At 44.5% G+C, this 14,500-nt stretch overlaps 1 protein-coding gene across 2 annotated transcripts in view; it reads right to left on the bottom strand.

Annotated features, from left to right (window-relative positions):
• Nucleotides 1-2,230, bottom strand: part of TNKS2 (tankyrase 2) — a 29,714-nt gene extending 27,484 nt beyond the window's left edge. Inside the window, exon 1 of one of the 2 annotated variants that reach the window (XM_072130573.1) lies at nt 1,625-2,230. In XM_072130573.1, coding sequence (XP_071986674.1) covers nt 1,625-1,826 — 202 coding nt within the window. In that variant the 5' untranslated portion in view covers nt 1,827-2,230. The remainder of the gene's footprint in view (nt 1-1,624) is intronic. The other variant, XM_072130571.1, reaches the window with a different exon arrangement.
• Between the last annotated feature and the right edge of the window lie 12,270 nt (nt 2,231-14,500).

Raw genomic sequence — 14,500 nt, 5'->3', positions numbered from 1 at the left:
AAATTGGACGTAGAACCTTAGTCAGGTGTTTTAAGTTATACTTGTCCTGTTTTACAGACTGCAGAAAGTCCAGGTAGACGTCCCCCCCCAATGATCCAATATTTATTTTCCATCTTTTGGGTCTGAGCTCCCGATATGTTATTACCATTATTACGACTTAATGCAAAAACATTCTATTAACATAATAACATAACATAATGCAAGTGGTTCAGGGGTCACAAACCTAATTAACTCTTCCAACCTACAGTGTAAACAGACTAATGACACTAACCACACAGAGCCCTGACCTCAACACCATAATACAACTGGAATCAACTAAAGGAGAAACTGCAAGCCCTCTGATTGGGCAGTCACAAACGGATGCAATAGATTTTATCAACTATTTATTATTTAAATAAATATACGCTACATATTTTTTGCAAAGCATAGAATCTAGCGCTTACGTGCCACATGTTTCGTCTTCGTCAGGGGCATGCGAAACACATGTCAGGTGGTGTCCACCTCTGGTCTGTATACAAGCAAATACTTTGACTAGTTGTGAGGACTGCACCTTCTATACCAGCTGATCATGATTTATGTGCTATGTATATGTAGTTATTGTGACCACTGGGGGCCCTTTTCTGTGTATGTTATCTTTTAATGTATGTGATCTAATAAAGTGCATTCTACATTCTGGTTTTTGTTTCCCCTTTTTTGTTGTGTGACACTCCTGCTCCTGTGGCAATGGGGCCCGGCTATACCCCCCCCCATCATGTGGTATTGGGGCCCGGCTATATACCACCTCCCCATCATGTGGTATTGGGGCCCGGCTATACACCCCCCCTCCCCATCATGTGGTATTGGGGCCCGGCTATACACCCCCCCCTCCCCATCATGTGGTATTGGGGCCCGGCTATACACCCCCCCCTCCCCATCATGTGGTATTGGGGCCCGGCTATATACCCCCCCCCCCCCCCTCCCCATCATGTGGTATTGGGGCCCGGCTATATACCCCCCCCCCCCCTCCCCATCATGTGGTATTGGGGCCCGGCTATATACCCCCCCCTCCCCATCATGTGGTATTGGGGCCCGGCTATATAGCCCCCTCCCCATCATGTGGTATTGGGGCCCGGCTATATACCCCCCTCCCCATCATGTGGTATTGGGGCCCGGCTATATACCCCCCTCCCCATCATGTGGTATTGGGGCCCGGCTATAAACCCCCCCCATCATGTGGTATTGGGGCCCAGCTATAAACCCCCATCATCATGTGGTATTGGGGCCCGGCTATATACCCCCCTCCCCATCATGTGGTATTGGGGCCCGGCTATAAACCCCCATCATCATGTGGTATTGGGGCCCGGCTATATACCCCCCTCCCCATCATGTGGTATTGGGGCCCGGCTATATACCCCCCTCCCCATCATGTGGTATTGGGGCCCGGCTATATACCCCCCTCCCCATCATGTGGTATTGGGGCCCGGCTATATAGCCCCCTCCCCATCATGTGGTATTTGGGCCCAGCTATAAACCCCCCCCATCATGTGGTATTGGGGCCCAGCTATAAACCCCCATCATCATGTGGTATTGGGGCCCGGCTATATAGCCCCCTCCCCATCATGTGGTATTGGGGCCCGGCTCTTACCTGCGGCGAAGTGCAGCGGTGTGGACTTCCGTCCCGCGGTGTCTCTGCTGTTCACGTTGTCGCCGTTCACCAGTTTCCTCACCCGTTCCACATCTCCGTTCCTACAGGCCTCGAACAGCTCCCGGGCCGGCTCCCCGCTCCCCCCGGTGTCTCCTGGGGAGGCCGCAGAACCCGAGGCCCCGGCGCAGCGGCGGCCTGACATCCTCCACCAGCAGCAGTCCCCGCCTGAGGAAGGAGGAGCCGTTGCGGCCGGGATCCTGTGAAGAGCCTGAGCTCCCAGGCCGCAGCTCCCCTTACTGACTCCCGGGCGTGTCACCGACACCCGGAGGCCATCACCGGGGGAGTCTGCGCCCACCTGGCCCCCGCGAGCCGCCGTGTCGCCCGATGCTCCCGGCCCTATCTCAGCTGTCGCTGCGCTCCATGGCCCCTCAGTGATACGACCTCTTATGGCCTTAACGAGACATAACTCGGGACCGACACGGACGGGAAGACGGTACGGCCAGGCTCTCGCTCTATCACGTGACGTAACGCTGGAAAAACACAGCCCGGCGCGCGTCCACGGCGGCGCATACCGACACACAGCACGCGCACGTCCGCTGCGGCCCCGCCCACCTCCCCCTTGCCTGATGTCCCGCGCATGCGTCACAGCCGCCCACGGAAAGGGGGTTAGGTGAGGAGGCAGCGGTCACTCCCGTGTCTCCTCCTGTCAGTCACATGTCCGGGCATGTCCGAGGATTACTGTATTATAGAGATATTTGTGCATCCTAAGCCTCTGGTATAGACGCCTGATATGGGAACCATATGGGTGACACATGATCGCCAGTACATCTGGGAGCTCTAGTGGGAGACACTAGTATAGTGTGTAACTATATAAAACCTGGGGAAGCTCTGCTATTTATATATAGCATGAGTGGTTCTTAGAGGGCTTGTCTATGATAATTACCAAGTTAGGATTAGGATGTGATCACACGTGACGCTAGCGTTGCATTTACTAACACAACATTAGTGACCTCGCCCTGATCCCGTATGCGATTCCAGTGAAACGCATGCAATTGGTAACCAGCACCCGGCGTCTCGTATTGTATAAATGGGAGAAACATGGAAACACATGTGTGAGCGTGCCGAGGTTTGTGACCGCACCCTTATGGAAGGGTTTGGGCATTTAATTTTGGTAATTTTTTTCCATAGGACATGTGGAACCTACATATAAAGTTGGTTGTAGGAGTTTAACTAATTTGGGAACAATGGGGCACAATTACTAAAGTCCTTGCGCCAGTTTTCTGTCGGACTTTGCACGTTCTTTCTAGTGCAAACTGCTTGTACAGGTATTTAAAACGTGCCTGTGTCACATTTTTGTGGCACGCTACCCTGCACTCGTGGCTGCACTATTCTTCATGCGACACAAATTTCTGCACCGTAGTGGCCGTTCCAGTGCTCAGTCGGACCGTGCACCAGATTTGACAATCAAAGACAGAAATGTGTTGCATGCAGTACACACAGAAAACAGGCACGCCGGCCCTTCTTAACATGTACAATACAGACACCATACAGTTAGTGAAAAAGAAAAGAGTCCTGAATGGAGAACAAACTTCTTCAAACCCCTGATTCAAGAAAATATCCCACCTCAATACCAGTCATTAGGCCCCATTCCCTTACCCAACACCCCATCTACCCAAATATCCCTTCAATTGCTCCAACAGATACCACCGCATTAACGTGAAAGGGCTAAATATGTGTTCTTTTTCCGCTGTTGTGTAATGCCGCAGAAGGAAACACCTCCATTTCCTGAATGCCTTGGCCGTCAGCCTTGACTTTCCCCTTTCCGCCTCCAATATCCCCAGATTACCGTAATTTTTACAGACTATAAGGCGCACAAAAAATCCTTGATTTTCTCAGAAATCAAAGGTGCGCCTTATAGTCCAGTGCGCCTTATATATGAATTGTACTTACAGACAACAACTGCCTTGAACTGTGCACAGGTCTGCCCCCTACTCCTTATTGTCAGGTGCGCCTTATATATGAATCTAGACGTTTAAGCAGGCATTTATTAATGGTGCGCCTTATAATCCGGTGTGCCTTATAGTGCGAAATATACGGTAAATAGTTTTTTTTTTTAATTTGTGACACTACATCCTACGGTGTGGGAGTCAAGCCACCGCTGCAACAGGCATCTTTTTGCCACAATGCTTATCGTATGAAGCAGTTTCAGCAAGCCCATCTCGTGTGTGTTAACCTCCTCCCCCTTTGGTCCTGATCATTGTATAATAGTTAGATTACCGGTTCCCTCCAAATCGTCCCCCAAATTTCTAGAGATCCATAGTTGGGGTCTGACGTATGGAGCACGCTGTCAATCGATTGGGAAAGTGTGGTGATGGGGGGAGATTAAATCCAAAAATCGCCCTATGAATAATACTAAATTATACGTATCTCGCCACATTTTGTTCTGAATGCTGTCCCTAACACCTTTCCAGCCATTAAAGATTTTAAGTCATTCAATTTTATAACCCATCCTGCAAAAAATGTTGTTTTGCACCCCAGCACCTTCTGAAGCACTCGGTACACAATAGAGATGGCCCTCCATTGCATGGGAACCATAAGCAGTTCATCATCGCTTCCTGGGATGGATCTACCAGTCCCACCATATAAAACTTCTGTACCTGAATGTATTGAAAAAATTGCGCTCCCCCTATCCAGACTACTTGCTACTACCTCTTCCCTAAACAACCATCTATGCTCCTGTAGGTGCATCAAATCTTTTACCGTGTGAATCCCCTTATCCCTCCACTCCACAAACAGCCGACTCTGGTGCCCTTGTGGGAACTCTAGATAATTCCAGAGTGGGAGGTGCTTGGACACTCTCCATGACAGTTTATACCCTCTACGGAGGATCTTCCATGCCGCTAACTGTTGCTGTCTCCAACACTTTTGATCCTTTGATCATAGTAGGCTGTTTTCCCATGGGGACATGCAAAAGTGTATGCAAGTCCCCTGGGGAACATAAGGCCAATTCCAGCACCGAGTCCGAGAACCTACTTGAGCCCTTAAGCCAATCCGCTATGTGCCTGCTGAGAGATGACAGGTTGTAGCATTGTATTTCTGGTAAGTTCATCCCTCCTTCACCCCTTACCGCCATCTATTTTTGTTGTCTAATGTGTGGCCCCCTTCAGGGGAAGTGCGAAATAACCTTATTGGTAGACATCACCTCCACATGTTTCAAGAGTAGCGTCTGCAATGGATACATCAATTTTGAGATGCTCATCGTCTGACGAGCTGATTGCGCCCCAACAGTGAGAGGGGGAGGTCATGCCATTTTCACAATTCTTAAATTATCTTCTGAAACAATGGGGAGTAATTCAGTAGGTATAATGACTCTGAGGTTCTGCTTATGTTGATGCCCAAATATTTAACCCAGTGCTCTGCTACCGGCACTTGGAACGAGAAAGAGAATCTCACATTTCGATTTGTTCACCTGGAAGCCTGAGAATCTTGTAGACGAGCAAGAGTGTTGTGGGTGGTCATAGCACAGAGAAACTGTGGGTCGCTTCCAGGATAACAGTTCTAAGCAAAAAAAAAGACAAAAATCGATGGGAAACAATCCAGCTTAACCTGAATATATAATGTTAGAATAAATCTTACATTTTGTAAGAATATGTTAAAAATAGGATAGGAAATGAAGTGTCATTAACCCCTTACCGACACTTGACATAATAGTCCTGCTTCTATATGGAGCCAGAAGCTTCTGGTATCGGCTGTATATTATAGCTGACACCTGCCTGATTGAGAGAGTTAACACCTTAAATGGAGCTGTCAAGCATGACCGCAGCATGTAAGGGGCTTCTGATGTGGATGCCCCCCCCCCCCCCCAAAACGCCATTTACAGAGGCAGTCATCCTTCAATGGCATCCCCATGGGCCAACAAGTGCTACAGGGCTGTGCGATCTCAAGACCCGGATGTAACACACTGAGCATGCGCATGTATTGCACTATGTTAAATGAATAAGAGCTTAAACAGGCAATCAGAGGATCTCTTGTTCAAACCAATCTGTAAGTTAAAAAAAAAACAATTTACTGTATATACTCGTGTATAAGCCAAGTTTTTCAGCACAAAAATTGTGCTCACCTCGGCTTATACACAAGTCTATAAAAAAAAACCTTACATACTCACCTTCCGGCGCTCCCAATGCTCGGTGCGGGTCCCTGTGCGGGTCTTCTCTTTGTGCTATTAGCCGGCAGAGGCACAACCATGTGCTCTGCAGGCCGGCACACAATATGATGCAGCAGTGTTACAGAAGAGAGAAGAAAGCCACGGGGAAAGGAGCATCGAGGAGCCTTGCATCGGAGCCCGCCGAAATGTTAGTAGGTACGTTTCTTTTTTAATGTGCCGGGCAAACTGTAATAGAATATTAAATTCTGATACTAGGAAGTTTAATTTGTCCCACAGATAAGCCCTCAAATGGCTCTGTACATCGGGAAAAATAAAAAGCTATGGCTTTTGGAAGGAGGGGAGTGAAAAATTGAAACAAAAATTACCAGGTTGTTATGGCGTCGCCAAATACCCTAGGGCAGTGATGGCGAACCTTTTAGCGGCCGAGTGCCCAAACTGCAACCCAAAACCCCCCTTATGTATCGCGAGGTGCCAACCAAAAATTTATTAAAAAATTTGCAGTAACTTATTGCTCCTTGTTCAACAACTTTCAATCATATTGGCCTCCTGAGGACAGCAACACAGTAGAAAGATGGAAAATGTTCTTCATTGTAGCTTCATTCCAGTTTTCCTCTGTACACTGAGAATCGTGGGTCCAGAAGTAGGTCCTCCAAAGATAATTCGGCCCTGTCTACTCATTCTCCCTCTTCCTACAGTACCAAGTAGCAAAGAAAGTATCAAAATATGACTGAAAGCAGCATCTTTTAAGTTGCTTGGAACTGCAGGACAGTTTCTGTCTGTTGTGCTGGAGCGATGGCTCGGTTGCCCACAGAAAGAGCCCGGAGTGCCGCCTCTGGCACCAGTACCAGGGCCGCATCTGCCATGAGGCGAGATGAAAATCTCGCTTCAGGCGGCAGAATGCGGGTCCCTGTAAAGGGCGGCGAAATTCGCCGCTCTAAAGTGGGCGATTCGGGCGTCCATTAACGCCCGAATCGCCCACCAGCTAAATAAATCGCGCCTGTCTCTTTAAGACACAGGCGCGATTTATATGCGGAGCGACGCAGCGCCTTTCCGGCAGCTGCGTCGCTCCGTTCTAAGCAGTGACACAGGCGCCATGACGTCATGGCGCGGCGCCTGTGTCACTGTGCGGAGCCGCGTGAACACCGGAGCCGCGCCGAGGGAGCAGCTGCCTGCAGGTGAGTATGATTTTTATTATTTTTCATGTATTTAATTAATTGTGGCTAATAATTAATACTGCGGGGGGGGGGGCCAGAATTATTTTAAACTGGGGGGGGGGGGGGATCATGGAATGCTATTTTATTTGGGGCTATAATTATTTCTTTATTACTGGGGGGGATGCAATATATATTTATATTATTTGGGGCAATACTGTAATTATTTTATACTGGGGGGAATGCTATATATATATTATTTGGGGCTATGATTGTTTAATACTAGGGGGATGCTATAGATATTATATGGGGCCAGAATTATTTTATACTAGGGGTGGGGGTGGGGGTTCTGTATATTTTATTTGGGGATTTGGAGCTATAATTATTTTATACTGGGGGGGGATGCTATAGATATTATTTGGGGCCATAATTATTTTATACTGGGGGGGATGCTATAGATATTATTTGGGGCTATAATTATTTTATACTGGGGGGGGGATGCTATAGATATTATTTGGGGCTATAATTATTTTATACTGGGGGGGGATGCTATAGATATTATTTGGAGCTATAATTATTTTATACTGGGGGGGGATGCTATAGATATTATTTGGGGCTATAATTATTTTATACTGGGGGGATGCTATAGATATTATTTGGGGCTATAATTATTTTATACTGGGGGGGGATGCTATAGATATTATTTGGAGCTATAATTATTTTATACTGGGGGGGGATGCTATAGATATTATTTGGGGCTATAATTATTTTATACTGGGGGGGATGCTATAGATATTATTTGGGGCCATAATTATTTTATACTGGGGGGGATGCTATAGATATTATTTGGGGCTATAATTATTTTATACTGGGGGGGGGGATGCTATAGATATTATTTGGGGCTATAATTATTTTATACTGGGGGGGGGATGCTATAGATATTATTTGGAGCTATAATTATTTTATACTGGGGGGGGATGCTATAGATATTATTTGGGGCTATAATTATTTTATACTGGGGGGATGCTATAGATATTATTTGGGGCTATAATTATTTTATACTGGGGGGGGGGATGCTATAGATATTATTTGGAGCTATAATTATTTTATACTGGGGGGGATGCTATAGATATTATTTGGGGCTATAATTATTTTATACTGGGGGGATGCTATAGATATTATTTGGGGCTATAATTATTTTATACTGGGGGGGATGCTATAGATATTATTTGGGGCTATAATTATTTTATACTGGGGGGGTGATGCTATATATATTATTTGGGGCTATAATTATTTTATACTGGGGGGATGCTATAGATATTATTTGGGGCTATAATTATTTTATACTGGGGGGGGGATGCTATATATATTATTTGGGGCTATAATTATTTTATACTGGGGGGGGGGATGCTATATATATTATTTGGGGCTATACTTATTTTATACTGGGGGGATGCTATAGATATTATTTGGAGCTATAATTATTTTATACTGGGGGGGATGCTATAGATATTATTTGGGGCTATAATTATTTTATACTGGGGGTATGCTATATATATTATTTGGGGCTATAATTATTTTATACTGGGGGGGGGGGATGCTATAGATATTATTTGGGGCTATAATTATTTTATACTGGGGGGGGATGCTATAGATATTATTTGGGGCTATAATTATTTTATACTGGGGGGATGCTATAGATATTATTTGGGGCTATAATTATTTTATACTGGGGGGGATGCTATAGATATTATTTGGGGCTATAATTATTTTATACTGGGGGGGTGATGCTATATATATTATTTGGGGCTATAATTATTTTATACTGGGGGGGTGATGCTATATATATTATTTGGGGCTATAATTATTTTATACTGGGGGGGGATGCTATAGATATTATTTGGGGCTATAATTATTTTATACTGGGGGGGGGGATGCTATATATATTATTTGGGGCTATAATTATTTTATACTGGGGGGGGACGCTATATATATTATTTGGGGCTATACTTATTTTATACTGGGGGTATGCTATAGATATTATTTGGGGCTATACTTATTTTATACTGGGGGGGATGCTATATATATTATTTGGGGCTATAATTATTTTATACTGGGGGGGATGCTATAGATATTATTTGGGGCTATAATTATTTTATACTGGGGGGGGGGATGCTATAGATATTATTTGGGGCTATAATTATTTTATACTGGGGGGGATTCAGTATATATTATATGGGGCCAGAATCATTTTATACTGGGGGGTGCTGTATATATTATATATCACTATATCACTAAGCTGGGGGGATGTATATGGGATACAGTATATTACTAAGCTGGGGGGATGTATATGGGATACAGTATATTACTATGCTGGGGGGGGCTGTATATCGGGTACAGTATATTACTTAGCTGCAGGGGCTGTATATGGGATACAGTATATTATATGTATATAGATTTTATCCCTATATAATGAAGGGATGTGTTATATGTGGGGTAGCGTGCGGTCAGTTGTGTTGTGAGGGGTATATATTATTTAGGAGCGCAGTGTTGTTTTCCAGGAGACTTCATACTGTAAGTGACTGTGGTATTTTTAGGGGCGCCGGGTGGAGATGCTGCACGGAGCTGAAGATATCTGCCCGTGAATTCAGCAGTGATACGTCATGGATTGGAGAACCCGGAATAAAGTCGTCCTGATGGAAGAGATTGTCATCTATAAGGTACTAGATGCCACTAATGCCTCTCAGATCCTGTAGTCAGTCACACAGTGTCAGGGAGCTGTCTGTAGGGTTGTTAATTGTTAGTAAAGTTTTCAGCATTTACTTAACAGGGAGCGTGGGGGGGGGGGGGGGGGTGGGCAGCATTTTAATATTCGCCTCAGGCAGCAAATATGCTAGAATCGGCCCTGACCAGTACCATAGGTTCACCACCACTGCCCTAGGGAGATTAAAAGAAATTGTATAAAAAATATAAAAATTAAAAACACTACCAAATCCCCCACCCCCTGTGACAGGGGTTGTCTTAACATTACAAATGATCTTTTATCCATCGGATAAGAGGCTAACAAACTGACTGCTGGAATGAAACTCCCAGCAGTCTTGAGAATGGGGTCTGTTCTCACTAATGCGGCTCCGTTATATATTATACAGCAGAGAACAACACTCGACTATCTCCGGCAATTTACCACTCTACCATTTTCTTCTGGAGGTAATGATTTGTATAAATGTGCATTACAGACAAGATCACGAAAATGAGGGATCTGATGAGGTCCCACGTACCTCCATCTGATTCCTCGTCGCTCTGTCAGAGTAATGGAGCAGGCGGCCACGCATGACCGTTCTGCTCTATACATCTTTATGGAGCCGACGGAAATTGCAGCAGCTTGGCAATCTCCATCAGCTCCATAGAGATTGATGGAGCAGAATGGTCATGCGTGGCCGTCTGTTCCATTACTCTGACAAAGCGATAAGGGGTCTGAGGGAGGTGCGTAGGACCCCAATGGACCACTCGTTTTCGTGATCTGTGGGGGTCTCATCACTGAGACCCCAACGATCAGCAAGTTAGGTTGGGTTTGTGGGAAAACCCCTTTAAGAAAGGTTCATTGCCTGTCTGCAAGAGCATATAGTCAGTGAGATACCCTGTATCGCCTCGACTGAATTTTAAACACCTATGACAGGCCTCCTAATAATGGACTACTTATAATGAACAGGTTTGCTGACTATTTTTGCTGGTCTTGACCATTGACCATGACATTGACTTGCACAAGTCTAATCAATTAGTTGGTTATTTTCTTGTTTGTTGTTAATTCACAAACATTGTATAACCCAGGGAATTCAAGATTTTTTTTGTTAAAAAACATATACCTGTATATACTCGAGTATAAGCCGACCCAAGTATAAGCCGAGGCTCCTAATTTTACCAAAAAACCTGGTAAAACCTATATTTTTTTTACTCGAGTATAAGCCGAGTTTTGGTTTTCAGTACATTTTTTTGTTCTGTAAAAAATAGGCTCATACTCGAGTATATATGGTATATAATGTATATATTATTCTGTCATTAACTTCTAATTTGTCAAGATACATGGATTAATATCTGCAACCCTATCTGAAAAAAATGGCCAGCTACATAAGAGTCACCAAAACAGATTGAGAAAGTTTTGGAGAGTATAAAGTAGGAGGAACACATTTTTGGAACATTGGACGGACGTTCCCTTTATACTTGCATTGACCATACAAAACGACTGCAAGTGACACAACATCATCTCATGAAGGATCCTACTCTCCAGGCAACCCTGAAGAACTTTTACATTGGAAGGCATTGAGTACATACTTAATCACAACTATTTTTATTTTGATAATGAATATTATTTTGGGGAGAGCCACTGTGACCAGATTTGCGCCCAATATTGCCCCAAAGCTGGCCGCGGATCTGGTCCTCTAGCGCTGTTACATTGATTGTGTTCATTCTGACGAATCTTCATACAGGGTCTGGATTCGTCAGAATTTGACCTCAAATTTACCCCGATGATAAGTAAAACCAAAATAGAAGTTCTTGATCTGTTAATAGAACCAATGTCACGGTTCGATTGGCGAACCGTCAGAAAGTCTCTGTGGGAAGAGTCTGTAGACTCCCTGGACCACCGCAGGGAATGATGATACTAGCCGCAAACCCGGGACCGAAGTCTAAGTGGCTCCTGGTCTTCGCCAGAGCCTGCTGCAAAGCGAAATGGTCTTTCGGGTGCGACCAGGCCCGCAGTGGCAGCCAAGGTAGGGAAACAGGAACCACAGGAATCACAGGGACGGATCACTGGAGTAGGAACCGCTGGGAGGATCACAGGAGCCAGACACAGGAACGGACCTCGGCAGGATGGCAGGACCTCAGGATGACCACTGGGATACCGGACCGCCACAGGAATACAGGACCGCCACAGGAGTACAGGACCTGTTGGAGTTGGAGGTGGAACAATGTACTTAACAGTTAGAGATTAAAAAGTATCCTAAAGATCTTGGACAGTTCCCTATCCAAAGCCATACAATTAGACTAAGTTTCTTCAATAAAGAGGAAGACACACAATTAGGGTGCGTTCACACGTTGCAGTTAAAACTGCATCGCAATTAGTTTTGGGTTGGTTTTAGGTGAAATTACTTATTTTAACAAGTGAAAGACATCAAATCAACAGGTGAATGAAATTTGTGGAACAGCTTTCTCCTTCAAAATCAAGTTCACTCGTTCAGTTCATGTCTTTCACCTGTGAAATTTACAAAACTGTACCCTAAAACCACCTCAAAACTAATTGCGATGCAGTTTTAACTGCAATGTGTGAACGCACCCTTAACTACAGGTGTCACAATAGAAACAGAAGCAGTGATCAAAACCATCATTGTATCACCTTCTAACACATGATAATCAGACCACTTCTGCCAGAGAAACTTCCAATAATATACACACAGGCTCCTAAAAGGTAAAATTCAATCTAAGACCTAGCTAGTTTCAAAGGGGTTTTTCAGGTGTGGTCTATGTAGTAACTGTAAAAAAAGCAAGTTTCCTAGAAAAATCTCTAAGATTATCTCATCCTCTAATGGTTCTACATATCATATCAAAGAACTTTTAACCTGTAATTCAGTGTCACTGATTTATCTTGCAGAATGCCCATGCAAAAAACAGTGGGGCACATTTACTTTTCCGGTCCCTGATCCGGACTGTCTGGAAAAGTCGGGAAAGCTGACCAAACTGCGGATGCGGGACCCTTAGTAAATAAGCCCCAGTATATAGGGCGAACATGAAAATCTTTAAAACAATGAATTGGAGAACAATATACTCGAGTATAAGCCGACCTGAGTATAAGCTGAGGCACCTGATTTTAACATATATAGCCAGTGCCTGCCCCCCAGTATATAGCGAGTACCTGCCCCTCAGGATATAGCCATAGCCTGCCCCCAGTATATAGCCGGTACCTGCCTCTCAGTATATAGCCAGTACCTGCCCCTCAGTATATATCCACAGCCTGACCCCAGTATGTAGCCAGTGCCTGCACTTCCCTGTATATAGCCATTGCTTGCCGCCCCCATATACAGCCGGTGAATCCTCCCTCCCCGTATATAGCCAGCAGCCCCCTCCCCAGCCTAAAAAACCCCAAAAAACTCTGTACTCACCTTTCCGACACCCCCCGCAGGTCTTCTGTCTTCAGCTCCGTCTTCCGCTCCCCTCGCGGTCCCGTCGCATACTCCATGACGTCAGCACCTTGCTGACATCATAATGTGTGCCGGAGGTTTCCGATAAAGCTAGCAGTGTAACGCTGCTACATCTGGGGTAGCTCTAGGAGCTGCTTACCTTAGTAGTGCTTTTCTTATGGGTGGCAGGTCCTATTTAAAATTAGTCACTGGCCCTCTTTGCACCACATGTGCTAACAGCCACTAGCCGGTCAGTGACACAGACAATAGTGGCATCTAGTACCTCACAGGTGACGATCTGCTCCATCAGGAAGAGGACTTCATTACGTCTTCTCCCGCCCAGGACTGTTGAATTTGCTGCCAACACATCAGCTACCAGCACCACATCTCAGCACTGCGCCAATAGAATAGCTCACTTACAGTATAAAGTCACCTAAATAACGGTGCTCCTAAATCATATAAACCTCTCAGGACACTCTGACCCCCCCCCCCACCTCCTCTTCATTTATTTTAATATTTGTAATAAATGCTCCTTTTCACCAATTAAATCGTATAAATCGTATAGTTTAATTTAAATCCAACCCCTATATCCAGATTCTCCCACATATTTAACTATATACAGATGTACCGCCCCAAAATGTTATTTAAATCGTGCCCCCACTCACTTAAATGACATACAATAACCCATATAAACCCCCCTCCCTTTTATATACAGCCCCCTCCTATATTGATATAATTCTTTACCCTCAAATTATATTATATAAAATGTAGTTAAATTATGGTTAAAAGCCACGCCCAGATTATATAGTGTCCAGCCCCCATTATTATATAATATGCAGTCCTTGTAATAATATATTACTTATTATAAAATATGCATCTCCCGTATTCTATAATATACATCCCCCTTGCATTTTATGTAGCCCCCTTATTATATGTTATACAGCCCCATGTTCTATAATATACAGTCCCCTAATTCTATAATATACAGACCCCATATTATTATATACAGCCCCCTTGCATTTTATGTAGCCCCCTTATTATATGTTATACAGCCCCATGTTCTATAATATACAGTCCCCTAATTCTATAATATACAGACCCCATATTATTATATACAGCCCCCTTGCATTTTATGTAGCCCCCTTATTATATGTTATACAGCCCCATGTTCTATAATATACAGGCCCCTAATTCTATAATATACAGACCCCATATTATTATATACAGCCCTCTGATTATAAAATATGCAGCCCCCTTGTATGATTTAGAGCCCCTTCTTCCTATTATATACGGCCTCTCTTTACTATTATACAGCCTCCCTTTTTCATTATATGCAGCCTCCCTTTTTAATTATATGCAGCCCCTCTTTTCTGTTATATACAGCCCCCTT

This window comes from Engystomops pustulosus, chromosome 11 (genome assembly GCF_040894005.1).
Source record: "Engystomops pustulosus chromosome 11, aEngPut4.maternal, whole genome shotgun sequence".
Classification (NCBI taxonomy): Eukaryota; Metazoa; Chordata; class Amphibia; order Anura; family Leptodactylidae; genus Engystomops; species Engystomops pustulosus.
Note: the sequence above shows the minus strand (reverse complement) of the source record. Positions and strands in the feature narration are given on the sequence as shown.